General features: G+C 39.4%; 2 protein-coding genes across 8 annotated transcripts in view; one reads left to right on the top strand and one right to left on the bottom strand.

The window, feature by feature from the left end:
- TPST1 (tyrosylprotein sulfotransferase 1) overlaps positions 1-19,092 on the top strand; it is a 135,318-nt gene that overhangs the window by 64,295 nt on the left and 51,931 nt on the right. For all 7 annotated transcript variants that reach the window (XM_081256125.1, XM_081256130.1, XM_081256124.1 and 4 more), the window contains one exon: positions 10,066-10,264. In XM_081256125.1, coding sequence (XP_081112251.1) covers positions 10,066-10,264 — 199 coding nt within the window. The remainder of the gene's footprint in view (positions 1-10,065; positions 10,265-19,092) is intronic.
- Positions 1-19,092, bottom strand: part of SEPTIN14 (septin 14) — a gene marked incomplete at both ends in the record, with an annotated part of 563,121 nt that overhangs the window by 535,474 nt on the left and 8,555 nt on the right. The window lies entirely within an intron of this gene.

The following is a 19,092-nucleotide window of genomic DNA, read 5'->3' as shown; positions in this document are numbered from 1 at the left end:
TCAGTGAGTAAGATAGTTAAGATTTTGGTTTCTTACTGAGATAATCCTGGGTTTGAATCCCAGCTCTGCCTCTTATAAGCAGTATGAGCCTAAACAAGTCACTCTGTCACTTTGAGTCTTGGCTTATTTCTCATTTAAAAGGCTGCATTTAAGAAAAAATCTGGAGCCATTCTTAGAAAGGATACAGATGAAGAAGTACGTAGGGCGAGGTCTGGAAGGGTCCCAAGACAGAAGCTTCTGGCCCCATGAAACAAGGGTGCTCCATCCTCCTGACATGTGGATATGTTCACCAACCTGGAAGCTCCTCAAAATGTAGTGACTTTAGTGTTTGCTTAAAATAGCAAACATGTATTTTATCATAGTTTCAGTGGGTTGGGAATATGGGCTTGTCTTAGCTGAGTCTCCTAGCTCAGAATCTCTTACAGGCTGCAATCAAGGCTTAACTGATAGGGGACTATTTCCCAGCTCATGTGGTTTTGGCAGGATTCAGTTCCTCCTGGGTGTTGGATGGAGGACCTCACTTCCTTGCCATGAAGCTTTCTCTGTATGGCTAGACACAACACAGCAGCTGACTTAATCAGAGCAAGCAAATGAGAACAGCCAGGGAAAGTGAGCAAGATGGAATTCACATCTTCTTAACCTAATCTTCAGGTGACATCCTATCACTTCTGCCATATTCATTAGAAGCAAGTCCCTAGGTCTAGCTACAGTCAAGGGGAGAAGATTACATAAAGGAATACAGGAGTTGGGAATCTTGGGTACCATTTTATTTTTAAATTAATTTATTATTATTTTTATTAATTTATTTATTTACTTATTTATTTGGTTACACTAGGTCTTAGTTGTGTTTTTCCAGCTCCTTAGTTGTGGCCAGTGGGCTCCTTAGTTGCAGCTCGCCAGCTCCTTAGTTGTGGCATGTGAACTCTTAGTTGTGGCATGCATGTGGGATCTAGTTCCCTGACCCAGGGATCGAACCTGGGCCCCCTGCATTGGGAGCGTGGAGTCTTAACCACTCTGCCACCAGGGAAGTCCCTCTTGGGTACCATTTTAGAAGCAGCCAATCAGTCTGCTCTCAGGCTGCCAATGACTCATACGCAAAATACATTTCCCCCCTCCCCATGTCACAAAATTCTCATCCTATTACAAGCTCAAAGTCCTTCATCTTGCCATCTAAATCAGGTCTAGTTGTGGTTGGAGCTTCTGAGTGTAGTTCCTTAAATATAGGTCCTTGAACAGAAAAGATCTGTAGCACTAAAGATACAAGTTATATCCCCACCCCACCCCCAATGCCAGTATACAGTGATGGAACAGGCATAGGGCAATAGACATTTAAAATGAAGGCAAATAGGGGGAAGAAAAAGGTGTCATTGGTTCATATCAATTCTGAAATCCATCTGGGAAAATATTAGACATTCTTTGAGCAGGTCTCAGTCAAATGTAAGTAATTTAGGAATTATTTTCCATGTCTCTCAGCTCTGCCCTTTGGGCTCTTGAGTAATCCTTCCTTTTTCATGAAAGATAGCACATATTTTGTAGCTATGTGGTTTTATCTGTCTAATTCCTGCCAGTAGAATTTTGGGAATCCAGTGTGTCTTTCCATTTTGTACTGTTTCTGTCCCTTTCAGTCCAAGTTGGCAATGTTGCTGCTGATAAACTTCTCAAAAATGTTGTGGGTCCTCTGTAAATCTCACCTGGGGTTCATTCCATTTGGATAATAATTTTACCCACAAATCTTTTTGAGATAAACCATTCTTTGCTTTGGGCTCCTGCTGAGATGGCTAAGGGACAATGTGCTTAAGCTTCCTAGAGGCCTTATTAAACTGAGAGGATCTGTGAGGCACACCCTTAATTTGTTTAAAGGACTCTGTGTGACTGAATTATTGGGAGCCATTTAGGAGCAGCCTACAACAGAGGTTAATTTATCTAATTGAAATAGTTATATGACTTTTTTTCCTCCTTTTAAGCTACTAATGTAAGTTACATTAATAGATTTTGTAATGTTGATTTAACCTTGAATTTCTGGAAAAACTCCAACTTAGTGGAGCACTAATTATCATCCGATAATTAGTGCTGGATTTGATATGCTAACTTTTGGTTTAGGACTTTTATATATATTTCATGAGTGATACTTGTAATTTTTATTATTCCTAAAATCTGTGTCTGGTTTTTTTTTTTTTTTTTTTTTTTGAGGTACGCGGGCCTCTCCCTGTTGTGGCCTCTCCCTTTGCGGAGCACAGGCTCCGGAAGCGCAGGCTCAGCGGCCATGGCTCACGGGCCCAGCCGCTCCACGGCATGTGGGATCCTCCCGGACCGGGGCACAAACCCGCGTCCCCTGCATCGGCAGGCGGACTCTCAACCACTGCGCCACCAGGGAAGCCCTGTGTCTGGTTTTGATAGGGATAGAGTAGGATAGTTACACAGGTAGTTTTAGAAATCCCACTAGGGGATTATAGATAGAGAAGGAGACTTAGGGAACTTCGGAAGACCACTGTGAGTTTTTGTCTTGTTTTATTTTTGAGACCACTGTAAGTTAATTGTTGAGTCCAGCAAGGTAATATCCTTAGGACCAAGGACAGGAGTGTAAGGGAAAGGTGACATTCCAAAGTAGAAGACCCTCATTATACTGAAATCTGTGATGATTTAACGTATTTTAGTATATGTTACCACCCTTCTGCTGATTTGAATAGACACCGTGATAGTCCTAGTTTGACTTTATAGGGTCAAACACTCTCTTGCCTGATGAGAAGGAGAAGCTAATGATGGAAGCCTAACTTCTACTCAAAGAATGAGGAAGAAGGTGGTCCTCTCCCCCTCCCCACTTTCCTTTGACTAAAAAATGTAGCCCGCTTAATTCTTGGGGCAGAGCCCCCTTGCCTGCCTGCTTGTATCCCTCGCAAGCGTCCTATATTAATAAAGCTACTCCTTGCCTATCACTTTGCCTCTTGCTGAATTCCTTCTGCGCTGAGACATAAAGAACCTGAGCCTCAGTAAGTCCTGACACCAGGTTAGTGATTCTAATTAAAAGACCGTGGCTTCAAGTCCCAATCTGGGTTTGGGCTGGTTCGAGTCCCAGCCTGTGGGTTCACGTCGCAAGCTGAGGTATGCGGTTTCAGTTTTGTTACATAGTTTTGCTGGCCTTATAAATTACTTAGAGAGTGTTCCCTCCTGTTCTGTGCATCTTTTGATTGTCTTTTCCCTCAATATTGGATCACATTTTCTTGGTTCTCTGTATCTGAGTATTTTTGGAGTTATGTTTTGAGTCTCTGAGTCCTGCTAGAATCCTCTGGTGAATGAAGATTTTTTTGTTTTGGTGGGTTATCAATCTGGTTAGTTTCTAAACCACAAGTTTGTGTCTCCTTCTGTGAACAGTGTTTCCAGTATCAGTTTAGTTTTCAGACTTTGCTATGCTGCTTTGGGTTTTTCTCATTCACAAATCATTTATGAGTTTGGAGTGTTGGTGGCAGTTTATTTCATAGTTTAATTCTCAAAGTCTTTGCTGTGCTTCCTTCAGTCTCTCCCAGGTGTGAGTTGGAAGTTGTGCTGATTCATATGCAAAATTATGGGAAATGTTCTCTGGCTCTCTCTTTTTTTTTTTTTCAGTTTATTTTTTTTTCTTTTTATATAATATCTTTTAAACAAAGTTCACTTTTTTTTAACATCTTTATTGGAGTATAATTGCTTTACAATGGTGTGTTAGTTTCTGCTTTATAACAAAGTAAATCAGTTATACATATACATACGTTCCGTATCTGTATCTCTTCCCTCTTGCGTCTCCCTCCCTCCCACCCTCCCTATCCCACCCCTCTAGGTGGTCACAAAGCACCGAGCTGATATCCCTGTGCTATGTGGCTGCTTCCCACTAGCTATCTGTTTTACGTTTGGTAGTGTATATATATGTCCATGCCACTTTCACTTTGTCACAGCTTACCCTTACCCTTCCCCCTTCCCATATCCTCAAGTCCATTCTCTAGTAGGCCTGTGTCTTTATTCCCATCTTGTCTGGCTCTCTCTTTCCCTTGATTTCTCCCTAACACTCCCTGACTCCCAGAGGCTACATTTCTTGTTGTTCTGGCCAGAAATATGGCTTTCACTCAGCATTTTAGCTGCCTGCACCATCACTATGCATTTCTGCGTGCTGGGTGCCACCATTAGGACAAAGAGGTGAGAGAAAACTGTCAAGAATAATGAGGAAGGGTTCCCCTGGTGGCGCAGTGGTTGAGAGACTGCCTGCCGATGCAGGGGACAAGGGTTCGTGCCCCGGTCCAGGAAGATCCCACATGCCGCGGAGCGGCTGGGCCCGTGAGCCATGGCCGCTGAGCCTGTGCATCCGGAGCCTGTGCTCTGCAATGGGAGAGGCCACAACAGTGAGAGGCCCGCGTACTGCAAAAAAATAAAAATAAAAAAAATAATGAGGATGTTTCTTATAATACTCTTTAGACTCCAGTGGTCCCTTTTCCCAATTATTTTTTGCCTAAAAGATGGGATTTTGTTCAGTTTTTGCTGCTTACATTTGTGCATAGTATGGACTTAGGATTTTTATTTATTCTAAGATTTATTTGAAAAAGTCTTTAATTTTTGGAAGATTATTTTTATTCTCTTCAGTCTGGGTTGGCAGTAATTTTCTCTTGGTACTTTGAAGGTATTATTCCACTGTCCACTAGTTGTAGTTGTTGCTGTTGAGAAATCTGCTGTCAGTCTAATTGTCAGTCCCTTTTCTATATGCCATTTAACATTCATCTTTTGTGTTCTGTGTTTTTAAGAATCCCTGCTTCCACTGTAGGGGGCATGGGTTCAATCTCTGGTCCAGGAACTAAGATCCCACATGCCGTGCAGCCAAAAAGAAAAGGCCCTTTTTGGGACTTCCCTGGTGGTCCAGTGATTAAGGCTCTGTGCTCCCAGTGCAGGGGGCATGGGTTCAATCCCTGGTTGGAGAACTAAGATCCTGCATGCTGCATGGCATGGCCAAAAAAACAAACAAACAAAAAAAACCCACTTTGTGACATAGAAATTTGAATTCCATATGATTTTCATGTGTTTAAAATATTATTCTTTTGATTTTTTAAAAAAACATTTAAAAATGTAAAGCCATTCTTAGCTTGAAGGCCAGACAAAAACAGGCAGTAGGACTGGATTTAGGCTGTGACCCATAGATTACTAATCTTTACCTTAGCTACTTGGTAACTTACTCTGACTCATGTCACGCCCTAGGAGAGGAATGACCTAGTTCTGTCATCTGCATTGCCATAATATGGTTTCTAACCTCTGTCATCACATTTATCATGCTGCATATTAATCATGTGTATGCTTATCTCTCTTACTGGACTCTGAGCTTCTTGAGAGGAAGGCCATGACCTAGTCATGTCATCTTTGCATACTTAGTATCTAACACTTGACCTGACCCATAGTGGGTGTTCAAAAAAAATTTAATATGAATTTTATGCTCAATCAATATAAAATGCCATTACTGCTGCCTTAAAGAGAAACACCTGAGTGATACGCAGTATGCCTTCCCAAGTTCTTCCCCCTAAGGAGTCCATGGCAACTGCATTTGCTACTAGTGAATCTTGTGACTCAGTGGTTACATAACATAAAGCCTTTTCGTTTTAGAATTCTATCTCTTTCAGAGAAGAGATGGTTGGACTTTATCTTTAAATCAATCATCATGATAAATAATGGCTTTCATTTTTCTTCTGAACCAGTGCTATATTCTGGATGCAAAAATAATACTAGCTATTGTTTACTGAGCACATACTACATTTCAGTCTCTTAGTCAACTCTAATTTTCCTTTAGACTTTTGGTAACTTCCTTACTACTATCAATTTACCTCTTTTCCTTTGTTCCCTACATCTGAAACAAAACTAAGCAACAATACTTATGCTTTTCTTCCATGCTATTGTAATGAATGAAAACACGGTCCATTCAGTCCTTCAAGTCAAATACGAATTCATCTAGACTCTTTTCTCTCCTCCCCATATCTAATTGACCACTAAGTCTGATCAATTAAAAACAAATCTATGGGGTCTTCCCTGGTGGCACAGCAGTTAAGAATCCACCTGCCAATGCAGGGGACATGGGTTCAAGTCCTGGTCCAGGAAGATCCCACATGCTGCAGAGCAACTAAGCCCGTGTGCCACAACTACTGAGCCCGCGTGCCTAGAGCCCGTGCTCCACAACAAGAGAAGCCACTGCAATAAGAAGCCTGTGTACCGCAATGAAGAGTAGCCCCTGCTCGCCACAACTACTAGAGAAAGCCCACACGCAGCAATGAAGACCCAATGTAGCCAAAAATAAATAAATTTATTTAAAAAAATCAGTGGAGGTTTTTTCTTTCCATCTCTATGTCATTTGCTGTAGTTGGAGCATTAATCATTTCTCAATTCTTTCAATATATAGTTGAATGTCTTTACTGGTTTTTCTGACCCCAGGTTACCCCATCCTTCAATCTACTCTTCCCATAGTTTTCAACATTGAATGCAGATAAGAACAATCTAGTCTTGTCAGTCCTGTGATTAAAACCCTTCTATCATTCCCAACTTCCCAGTCACGACATATGAGACCCTATGTGTGACTTCAGTGCTTAACACAGATATGTTTCAGAATCCAAAATTTTTGGATTCTAGAAAGGTCATATGGTGTACATAACACATATTATGTAACATCCTCTGTTTGTTCTGGGTCAACACTCTATAATCAAAGACATCAGTATTTCTGCATTAAAGAGTATGATAGTTTATGCCAAGAAGAATAAAGACTTTAAATAGATTCCTATCAGTTCAGGTTATGTTTTGCTGCCACATGAGTTACAGGAAAATGTTTAGTTTTTGGATTTCAGAATTTGGGACAAGAGATTGTGACCCTATAGATATCCAGTGGTCTGCTGGAGCTGGATTGCGCCAGCTACAGGGAACCCATTTTTTTGCATCTCTTCTCAACTCTGTGGTCAATGACATCATGTTGGTAGCTTGAAATCATCCATGGTGGGAGTATTTACACCATTGGTCATCAGTAAATGCTACAAATTATGACCCTTCCCTTCTCAGAGATCAGGTTGTAAAGTGTTACCGGCACAGCCCTGTATATACCTATTACATGTGTAGTATGTTATCACTGTGGCAAAACCACTTAGTCTATGCAGTATAGAACAAGAGGCCAAGGTTTTCAGGGAAGCATAGAATGTAAAAATCAAGATGTGATTTGACGTCAATAGGACAGCAGTAAGAGAAACTGGATAAAACAGGTGCTTTGGAGTCAGACAGACGTAAGTTCAAATTCTAACGCCATTATTTCCAGACTGTGTGACTTTAGATAAATCACTTATGGGTCTCAGTTAACACAGTTGAAAAAAAGGGACTGATAATATTTCTCTTAAGGTTGTTTCAAGGATTAAAGTAGATATCATATGCAAAGTACCTGACATAGAATGAACAGAAATTATTTTTTGTTTACTATAAAGCATTTTTTTCTCGAGATGTTTATCTCTGCAGATGTGACTCCCATTCTCTAATGTTCCTAGCGCACCCACAGTAAATATCACGCAGTTCAGCGCTTGGATGTTCTCTAGTTACTTCATTTTTTTTTTTATAAAGTATGTTTGTTTATATACTAGATATTTTTATTTTCTTTTTATTTATTTATTTGGCTATGTCGGGTCTTAGTTGTGGCATGTGGGATCTTTCGTTGCAGTGCGTGGGCCCCCCCCCAATTGTGGTGCACAGGCTCTCTAGTTGTGGCGCATGGGTTCCAGAGCGCACGGGCTCAGTAGTTGCGTTGCGTGGGCTTAGTTGCCCCACAGCATGTGGGATCTTAGTTCCCTGACCAGGGATCGAACCCACGTCCCCTGCACTGGAAGGTGGATTCTGAACCACTGGACCACCAGGGAAGTCCCTAGTTATTTCATCTTGTGGCAGTTGATCTCCTTATTAATATATGATCCTTGACCTCTTGCGCATGTTTGTATAAACTAAATTTGTAGGGGTTTTTTTCCCCATGAAAAGCTTTTACTCATTAGTTTAATAAACATTTATTGGGCATCTATTATATGTTAATATGCTAGATACTGGTGATTGTGAAATTAATAAAACATAGACCTTCCTTATAGTCTGGTGGAAGGATAGGTAGTTGGGCAAGGAAGCCAACTACTTAAATGAAGGGAAATTAGGAGGCTTTTGTAGTAATCTGGGTGAGAAATGATGGTGACATGAACTAAGTTTAGTGGCAGTAAGACTGGAGGAGAGATTTTCCTACTCAAAGATAGGGTCTCTAGAACTGGATAACTTGGGAGTGATCTTGCTTTCTCCCTGTCCCATCTGAGATCTCTGGTTTTGCCTTGTAGATAGGTGGTGGTGACATTTATCAAGATAAAATGTATATGAAGAGGAGTAGATTTTGAGCAGAAGTTGATGGGTTCAGTTTTGGACCATCTTAGTTTTTGGGTGTGTGCAGGGTATATGGATATAATTCATTCACCATATAATTCATCATACAAACTTTAACATTTGTGGGTGTGAGTGGGATGTGATGTTCGTAATTAAGCTGGGGGCAATTGGTATAAACTGGACCTGTCCTGGACAAACCAGGATGTTCTTTACTAAAGAAAGAGTGGGGTCTACTCTTTGCTGTGGTGTGCGTGCTTCTCATTGTGGTGGCTTCTCTTGTTTCGGAGCACAGGCTCTAGGCGTGTGGGCTTCAGTGGTTGTGGCATGGCGGGCTCAGTAGTTGTGGCTCACAGGCTCTAGAGCACAGGCTCAGTAGTTGTGGCACACGGGCTTAGTTGCTCTGCGGCATGTGGGATCTTTCCAGACCAGGGATCGAGCCTGTGTTCCCTGCATTGGCAGGCGGATTCTTAACCACTGCGCCACCAGGGAAGTCCTCTCTTGTGTATTTTTTAAGGAGTGGAGCCCCTTTGAGGGATTCTTCATCAAATAATCGTTATCTGCAGCGAGAGATCAAAAACTTAAAAGAAAAAGATCTTTTTAACCTTTTATTAGAATACTGTTTGAATGACTTCTAATGTATTATAATATAAAACTCTCTTAGGCACTTTTGTTTGATGGTCATTTGGCCAAAATCTGCTAGTTCAGATACAATTTCAATCTAGATGTCATTTTAGATTATATTTTACCCTAAGATTATGAGTTATTTCATCAGATATAGTGTCACTATAAGCTTAAAGTAAATTTCTAGGTCAAGAGGTAGAACACATTTATTTTGTAATATCGAAAGTCATAAATAGCACTCCTTTTTCTTCCTTAGAAAATAGGGTTCTTTAGGAAATCAACAGAAAAATAGGACAAATGAATATTTTGCAGTCAGTGGATTATGGTTGACTATTTCCCCCCCAATATTTTATTATGAAAAATTACAAACATACAAAGAACTGAAAGAATTATACCCACTAGCTACAATTAACATTTTGCTATATTTGCTTTATCACATAATGTGTCCATCTTTCTGTTCCTGTAGTCATCATTCATCAAACCATCTTATTTACTTGTGGTTTTTATTTTTATGTATTTCAAGTAAGTTGACCAGCTGTTTTTCTAAGCAGTCTTATCTTTGTTATGTTTTTCTGAACGTTGTAATTAAAGTGTCAATACATTCTGTGCAGATGTTTTCACCTGACCGTTTTTCCTATTTCTAGGAATCTGAGGTTGCCAATAATTGCTCTCAGATTGAGAACATTAAAAAAAAAAGTCTAGTAAGTAATGTCAAGCCTGGAAAATGCACTCTTTCTCAATAGCTTTTATAATCTGGAGACTTGTAATTTTTAAAGTCATCAAAAATAATTTCCAGGGGCTTCCCTGGTGGCGCAGTGGTTGAGAGTCCGCCTGCTGATGCAGGGGACACGGGTTCGTGCCCCGGTCCGGGGAGATCCCACATGCCGCGGAGCGGCTGGGCCCGTGAGCCATGGCCGCTGAGCCTGCGCGTCCGGAGCCTGTGCTCTGCAACGGGAGAGGCCACAACAGTGAGAGGCCCGCGTACTGCAAAAAAAAAAAAAAAAAAAAATTTCCAGTACTGTTTTCAGTATTCTAAATACATGTTTATTCACATTATATTGTTTTCAGAGTGGAGAGATCTACAGACCAAGTCATCAAGCCAGTTAATGTGGGAGCTCTATCAAAATGGGTTGGGAAGATACCTGCAGATGTTTTACAAGACATGGCAGTGATTGCACCCATGCTTGCCAAACTTGGATATGACCCGTATGCCAATCCACCTAACTATGGAAAACCTGATCCCAAAATCCTTGAAAACACTAGAAGGGTAAGTGAGATTTTTAAAGTGAATTGAGAAAACTGGGTATGGAACGTGGGTCCTAAAAAGTTTTGTTCCTTGCTTTTTTATGATCAGAAAATTATTTTAAATTAGAAAAATCCTATTTGTAAAATGCTTTATCATCAGAAATCTTCCACTGCATTTTAAGGATAACTGTGGCTCTTTCCAGGGACTATGGGGACAGTTCTTTAATCTCTTTTTCCCAATTTCTAAGAATGGTGCTTACTGTTGGGGAGATTTAGTCTCATAGCTGATTATCATAAATTTGCATAAACACCAGATTTATTAGTGACCTCACTTACTTCTAGTTTCTTTTTTTTTTTTTTTTTTTTGGTACGCGGGCCTCTCACCGTTGTGGCCTCTCCCGCTGCGGAGCACAGGCCCCGGACGCGCAGGCTCAGCGGCCATGGCTCACGGGCCCAGCCACTCCGCGGCATGTGGGATCCCCCCAGACCAGGGCACGAACCCGTGTCCCCCGCATCGGCAGGCGGACTCTCAACCACTGCGCCACCAGGGAAGCCCACTTCTAGTTTCTTTTTACTTTGAATCTAATGGCTACTTTACTTTTAAACCTTTGTTTAGGTGAGGCATGATTTCTTGATACTTGAAAACTAAACATTGGCTACATGAGAAGAATTATTACATAGGTACAATAAACAACCCTCTGATTGAGAGAAAGTTACTATTAAAGTGTAGTTACAACTACTTCTTTTATAAGTTATTCTCACATCTTTATAATATTTGAGAAAAGCTGAAAACTCAAAAAATGTGAATATATACCTTACCTGTATAATCTATTTCAAATCATACCTTAATGTATTTTTTATTGTGGTAAAATTTAAATAACAAAATTTACCATTTTAACAAGTTATAAGTGTACAGTCTAGTACATTCGTATTGTTGTAGAACTGTCACCACCATCCATCTCCAGGACTTTTTTCATCTTTCCAAACTGAAACTACGTAATCATTACCCATTCCCCCTTCCTCCAGCCCCTGGCAACCACAATTCTACTTTCTGTCTATAGATGTGGTATTTTTTGAAACTACAGTTTAAATAAGACAACCATGTTAGCGTAAGTTCACTGATAGGCTGTTGGATTTCAAGATTAAAATTCCTTGCCTTTCTCTGGTATTTTTTTTTTATGTCAGTTTCCTCTCCTCCCCACAACCTTATATCATCTCTTTATTCTGTTCTTCTGTCGATACCTTTAATCGAAAAACAAATTTATATTTCATGAGGCTGATTTCCATCTGGATTTTTTACACTTAGATATTACTTTTGTTTTCTTTTTTCAAGTTATTAGTGGCTATATATGAAGAGCTATTTTCTTATAAACCATCACATATGGAGGCAGATTTTTTTTTTAATTTTTAAAATAATCTTTATCCTTTTTATATTTTTCATACGTACAGGCATTATTATAAAAATATAAACTTAGGGGCTTCCCTAGTGGCGCAGTGGTTGAGAGTCCGCCTGCAGATGCATGGGACATGGGTTCATGCTCCGGTTTGGGAAGATCCTGCATGCCGCGGAGCGGCTGGGCCTGTGAGCCATGGCAGCTGAGCCTGCGCGTCCGGAGCCTGTGCTCCGCAATGGGAGAGGCCACAACAGTGAGAGGTCCGCGTACCGCAAAAAAAAAAAAAAAAAAAAAAGAAAAGAAAAAAAAAATAAACTTAGTTTATAAAACTTATAAAATTAAAAAGATAAGAGAATAAAATTCACCTATAATGTTACCACCCAGACAAATACCATTTTTAGCATTTTGATGGATTTCTCTTTCTTCTTTGCATTTTGTTAAACAAAGGTAAGAATACTTGTCTTACATCTCACTTTTGCACACACACAATCTTGTATTCAGCCCTTTCCACTTAATATTCATGAGCATTTTCTCATTGTGCACATGCTTTTTAAACATAATTTTTCATGGTTGTATAAATCATTTTATGAGCCACCTTAAATCCTTTATGAAACACAGTAGTAAGTGAATGAATGAATGAATGAACAAACAAATAAAATGTTTCCCTAGTATATGTTCTATAATTTATCTTACCATTTTTCTTTTGCTGTTTACAATTTTCTGTTTGACAAATAGTGCTACAGTGAACATCTTTGCACATACTACATTTTAGTGGGGGGTTTTTTAGGGCTAGACTAATGAAAGTGGAATTAAACCACATCAAAATATCTGAAATTTTTTAAGGTGCATGATATATGTTGATAAATTTTTTTTTATTCTTTTGAACTACCAGCATAATATAGGTAATTTTATCTTAGAGTTTTTCTAATTTTAATAGGTTTCATTGATTAATATAATTGAACATTTTCCAGTTATTACCTATATGTATATATTCTTTTATGAAACATTTAAGTTTGAAAAAAGTTTTATATGTGTTAAAGTTTTGTGAATTACCTTCTGCTAAAGATGAAGTATACAGTGCATTATCATAGTCCTTTTTAATCTCTTGGTAATTGGTAATTCATAGCTTTCTCCTTTGTACAATACTGAAATGGTTTTTATAAACCAAGGTACATGTGTAAGTGATATTTAGAGGTTCCCCAAGTAGTAGACATTATAGTTTTCCTACATGTGAGTTGACCAGCTAGATTATTCTTGGCTTGCTTGAGTGGTTAAGTAGGGAAGAATGCTGTGGTTTGAATCCTTGTGACTAGAGAATTTGTTTCATACACATTTGTGGCTTTTGAAAGAGTTTCAAAATGCACACTGGAAAAAACCTCCCCACCATCTTTCTCTATGTCTAAAGTGACAAATAATTTTGAGGAAAAAAAGATAAAGTGTGAACTATAATTGCACTTTTGAGCACTTTGTGATAATGCATACAAGCTGACATCCTTGTTTTGTGGGGTTGGACTATATATTTTCAGAGCTTTTTGCCTATAAAAACTCAGGTGCTAATATATCCAGTTGATGATCATGAAGTTTCATAAAGTAATGCTTAAAAAGTGATCTTCGATTGTCAGCTGTGACATGAGATGGACTCCAGAGAAAGAAGGTGGCTGCCGAGATTGTGCCCTTTATTTATGGGATGGGAGTGGGGAAGAAATTCACGTTTTGGCTGGGAATATAGAATCTAAATCTCTAGGCCTAAAAATTCTAGTTTTCATACTATTTTGAGTAATCTAGAAGTACTGGTGTCTGAGTCATTGTATTTTGGGGACATGTTGCCCAATTTTGAATAGAAAATCATGTGCTTCATGGTTGCTGTGACTCAGATGGTGAATTGGAAATGAAATGCTAACATATTCCACACCCTTTCCCACCATGGTCTCTAATCCCACAATTGTAGCACATTTTAGTAAGGAGTGCCCTCTAGGTTACATTCTAGCCATCTCCCTCGGCCATAGGTTTTTTTTTTTTTTTTTTGCAGTACGCGGGCCTCTCACCACTGTGGCTTCTCCCGCTGCGGAGCACAGGCTCCGGACGCACAGGCCCAGCGGCCACGGCTCACGGGCCCAGCCGCTCCGTGGCACGTGGGATCCTCCCAGACTGGGGCACGAACCTGCGTCCCCTGCATCAGCAGGCGGACTCTCAACCACTGTGCCACCAGGGAAGCCCACGCCATAGGTTTTCAATCATTTTAGAGTTATAGACCTTTGAGAATCTGATGAAATTTATGGATCCCTATCTGAGAAATGTGGACACATACATACACAGAATTTTACCCACAATTTCAGTGGATTCATAGATGCCCCTAAAGCGTATCAGATTAAAGACTTCTGTTTTATAGTCTCCTTAAGCTCATCCACTCATGTGATTTTGATTACAACCTATTTGCTGATGATTATAAATCTTTATCTCCTACTGGGTCTCTTTCCTGAGCCCTAGGCTCATTTTTTCCCAACTGCTTTCTGTATCTCTCCACTTGGATATTCACAAAGACCTCAAACTCAATGTCCAAATGAACTTATTGTCCAAAGTTGTTCCCTGATAGGCAGAAGCTAGATGGATTGTTCACTAAACTGAGCAAGAATCTAGAATAGGGGTGGGATGAGGCTGTGTTTATCTATATTTGCGTTGTCTATGAGCCAGTGAGCAGGTATGAGGAGCAGAGTCCTCAGGACACGTGGGTCAAGCCAAAAAACAGTTCAAAGACCTGGTTACTAAACCTGGAGAGTGAGCTGAAAAGCAGATCCAAGTGTGAATGGAATATCCAGTTGAAAACCAGACTAGACAGTACTAAAGAAGAGCAAATAGTCAAATGGAAAAGCACGTATCAGTGTGCAGAACCCACAGAGCAAACAAGAAGGAACTTGAATATTAATTAAGTGAGCTGGGAGGGGGAGTTGGGTTATATCCCTGAACCAAACAGTAAGAAGCTGCAGCAGTTAGAATTGATGTTCTTGCATTAAAGGGAGAGCCTGTAATGCACACCTGTGTTTTCTAGTTCCTGTACCCATCAGAAACTGCTTCTCCCTGTTTTTCCTGTCTCCATGCGTAGCATTCCTATTTTTCTAGTCACCAAAGTTAGTTAGGATTAACTAGCTTTGCAGATCACATGTAATTAATTGGTCACCAAGTCCCCTTGACTCTGCATTTGCAAATATCTTGATTCAATCCTATTTCAGATACCTTAATTCAGTTTCTCCTCATTTTTTACATGAATTATGGTTTATTGCCCTTTGTGTGTGTGAGTGTGTTCAGTCATTCTTCTGCTACATTTTTAAAATATTCAATGAAAGTTATTTTTTAAAAGTTCAAATCTGAATGTATTATATCTGAATGTATCATTCCCTTGCATAAACCTTGAATAGCTCCACTAGTACTATAGGATAGAGCCCAGACTTCTTAGAATGGCATGTACTTTTCAGGTCTTTGGAGATTTTCTGGTGATCTTTTTATTGTTTGTTTCTAGGTTAATTCCTTTACCATTAGAGAACTACTCAGTGTGGTTTCAGTCCTTTGAAATATATTGAAAATTGCCTTATAACCAGCATGTGTTCTCACATGTCACTCGAGAGGATGTGTATTCTGCAGCTGTTGCAGAATTCTATAAATATCAATTAAGTCATGTTGTTTCACAGTGTTGCTTAAATCTTCTAATTCTGATTGATAGGGGATGTCTAATTTTATCAATTTTGGAAAAGGATTATTTTTTATTTCTGTTAATTTTGCTTCATGTGTTTTGAATCAGTATTATTAGGAGCAAACCCTTTTATATATTCTTGAGGAATTAACTCATAATTATGAAGTGTCTCTCATCATCTCTGATGTTTCTCTCTGGAAGTCTAGTTTGTCTGATGTAAACATAGCCACTTCGTTGTTTTTATGCATACAGTGTACATGGTATATTTTTTCCATCCTGTTACTCTTAATCTGTGTCTTTAATATTTAAAGTATGTTGCTTATAAGTGGATATAGCTGGTCTTGTTTGTTAAACTCATAATCTCTGACTTTAAATGGACTAGTTAATCTACTTACATGTAACGTTATTACTCAACTGTTTGGGTTTAAATCTACCACCTTGCTGTTTTTTTTCTATTTGAATGTCTGTCTTTGTCCCTTTCTTTCTTTTTTCCTGCCTTCTTTTGCATCAGTCTAGTTTGTTTAAGTATTTCATTTTATCTCCGCTATTGGCTCTTAGCTCCCCTTGATAGCTATACCTCTTTTTTTATTTGTTTGTTTATGGTAGTTGCTCTCTGACAAGAGCTGCAAACTTTTCTGTGGGCCACAAATGGTCTTTTTCATCTTTTCTGAAGACTCAGATTTTCATCTGGAATCATTTCTTTTTACCCTGATGAAATTCTTTTAGTATTTCTTATAGTAAGGGTATGCTGGCTATTAATTCTCTCAGCTTTTGTTTATCTGAAGATGTCATTATTTCTCCGTTATATGAGAATATTTTGCTGAATATAGAGTTCTAGGTTGACAGGTTTCTGGGTTTCGTTTGTTTGTTTTACTTTCAGCGCTCAGAATATGTTATTTTATTGGCTTTCATTGTTTTTATGGGAAGTCAACTAAAATTCTTATGAGTGGAATAGTTTTTGGGGGTTTTTTGGGGGGGCTGCTAATAAGACTTTTCTCTTATCTCCAGTTTTTGGCAGTTTGACTAAAATACACCAAATTCACTGATTGTCTCTTTTGCCATCTCTAGTCTGGGCCTCAGGTTTGATTTGTTTTTAATTAACCTATCTTTGAATTCATTGCTCCTTTCTTTTTCTGTGTCTGGTCTGCCATTAATCCCATCCAGTGACTTCATTTCAGATAGTTTATTTTTCAGTTCTAGAATTTCCGTTTCTCTGCTGGCATCCTCCATCTCTCCACCCATTCTGTTCATCTTTTCCTCTAAATTCTTATTTATTTATTCATTTATTTATTTTTGGCTGTGTTGGGTCTTTGTTGCAGTGTGCGGGCTTCTCATTGCGGTATCTTCTCTTGTTGTGGCTCGTGGGCCCTAGAGTGCAGGCTCAGTAGTTGTGGCGCATGGGTTTACTTGCTCTGTGGCATGTGGGATCTTCCCAGACCAGGGATCGAACCTGTGTCCCCTGCATCGGCAGGTGGATTCTTAACCACTGTGCCACCAGGGAAGTCCCTAAATTCTTTTAACATATTTATAATAATTATTTTAAAGTTCTTATACATGGGTCTCTCTTTTGGCCTTTTTTCTTAATTATGAGTTATACTTATTTGCTTCTTCACATGTCTTAGAAGTTTTGATTTCATACTGTACCTTTTGTATAAAAGAAGAGTAGAGAGTAACCTAGGTAATATTTTTGCTTTATTTTTCCCAGAGAGGGCATATTCTTTTTTCTGTCAGGCAGCTAGGGTAATTGGCTGATCATTCAAATTTCAGTGTGTCAGGCCTAGCTGTGGCTGAGCAACAGTTTTAATTAGTTTACTTCTGGATTTAAATGAGATTATGGAGATTTGACCTTTAGCCCAACCCACAGTTTCCTGTGTGCTATAGATAAAAGGTTGATTTCTTTGACTTTTTAAAAATAACAGCTGGCAGGGAGTTGGGTTGAAGCTTAAATTAATTTATTTCACCTCTGGATTGCAACTGCAGTAGGGCCCTGGAAGCTAAGGACCACACAAGACTGGGCGATCTCGGACTTCCCTGGTGGTGCAGTGGTTAAGAATCCGCCTGCCAATGCAGGGGACATGGGTTCAAGCCCTGGTCCGGGAAGATCCCACATGCTGTGGAGCAACTAAGCCCGTGTGCCCTAGAGCCCATGCTCCACAACAAAAGAAGCCACTGCAATGAGAAGCCTGTGCACCACAACGAAGAGTAGCCCCCACTCGCCACAACTAGAGAGAGCCCGTGCACAGCAATGAAGACCCAATGCAGCCAAAAATAAATTAATTAATTAACTTATTTTAAAAAAAGTTTGGGCGATCTCTCCTTTCTAGCTCTGCTCCCACTGTTACTTACTTAACAAAAGGCCCTTGGGGTACAATTGTTAGACCAAGAGATTTATTTTTACACCTGGGGCTCTTCTAGATTTGGATCCATCGTACCAGTCCACACTGCCACTAAAAGTTCAGCTTCTTTTTGTCTCATCAGCAAAATCTTTCACCTCTGGTAGGCCTGCTTTTCTGCCTACCTATATGCAGACTAGGCAGTTAATTCAAGGTAGAATGGGGCTCTTTGCTCACCTTTGAAGAACTCATCCTTCTCTGGAATTGGGTTCATTTAGACTTCTTTGCATCCACTGCTTTTTGATGGCTCTAAAGAACAGTATGAAGTTTACTTTATCTGGTGTTTTCTGATTGTTCGAATCAGAGACCTCCTGCTTCATAACCATAATGGAACTCAGAATACCATTAAGATTCTTTGTCTTCTGCTTCCAACCTTCCTTTTCAACCTTATCTCGTTTTATCCTTCTAATCACACCCCACTACCTGCCTTTCATTCTTTTGGCACATTTGTATACCTCTGTACCTTTGCACTTACTCTTCTTCCTGCCTTGATTATCTTGCTTCTCTTCTTCATTTTACAACTTTGTCCTTTAAGACTCAGCTCAAATGACACCTCTTCTGTGCCACAGATCCTTCTACTATACTTTGTGCCTGCCTTTACTCTTGCAGTTATCACACTATATTATGATTGTTTATATTATATGCTGCTTCTTTCATACTAAGGACTTTTCAAAGGCGAGGACCACATATGCATTTTGTATCCTGAGCACCAAACTTAATACTTGAGAATTAGTAGGTATTTAATAAAATGATTTTTATTAGCAAAATAAATCTTAGACATAGGAATAAGAATATTTCTTCAACCAAAAATACTATATCCTGATATGAAGCTCTTGTAGACAATATTTGAAGTTATGGCCCAGTTCATAGGTATTCTAACTTATGTGAGAAATGTTCCATCACCCAGAAGTGAGCTCCAGTGGCTATGGCAGTACTTTATTACTGTATCAGTCTGCATTCGGTTGGGGAAAGAGAGCTACTGTAAGTATTATAGGAGTGAGGGGTTTAATATGTTAATTATGGCTTACACAGATGTGGGAGAACTGGAGAACTAGGGTCTGGAAAATTTTTATCATACACTGGACATTTTATATAAAAGAAGAATAGAGAATGAACTAATAAATTTGTCATAGAAAGATTAGGAAAATAGGCATTAATTAATTAATTAGTTTAAGCCTGAGGTGGGTGGAAAGCCAGAGTTTGCAGAGAAGCTCTTGAAACTGCATCTAGCTGTCAAAGTGGGACCTCAGTAAGGGAGCCTAAGGAAGGACCTGTGAGGCATGCCATGGGGATGAAGTGGGAGCTTTAGGAGAGGTCTGTAGAAGCACTGCGTGTCTTGAGAATAATGGCTTCTGCTTCATTTCCATTTTATAAATCT

The sequence above is a fragment of the Mesoplodon bidens genome, assembly GCF_964165515.1.
Source record: "Mesoplodon bidens genome assembly, chromosome: 15".
NCBI lineage: Eukaryota > Metazoa > Chordata > Mammalia > Artiodactyla > Ziphiidae > Mesoplodon > Mesoplodon bidens.
Note: the sequence above shows the minus strand (reverse complement) of the source record. Positions and strands in the feature narration are given on the sequence as shown.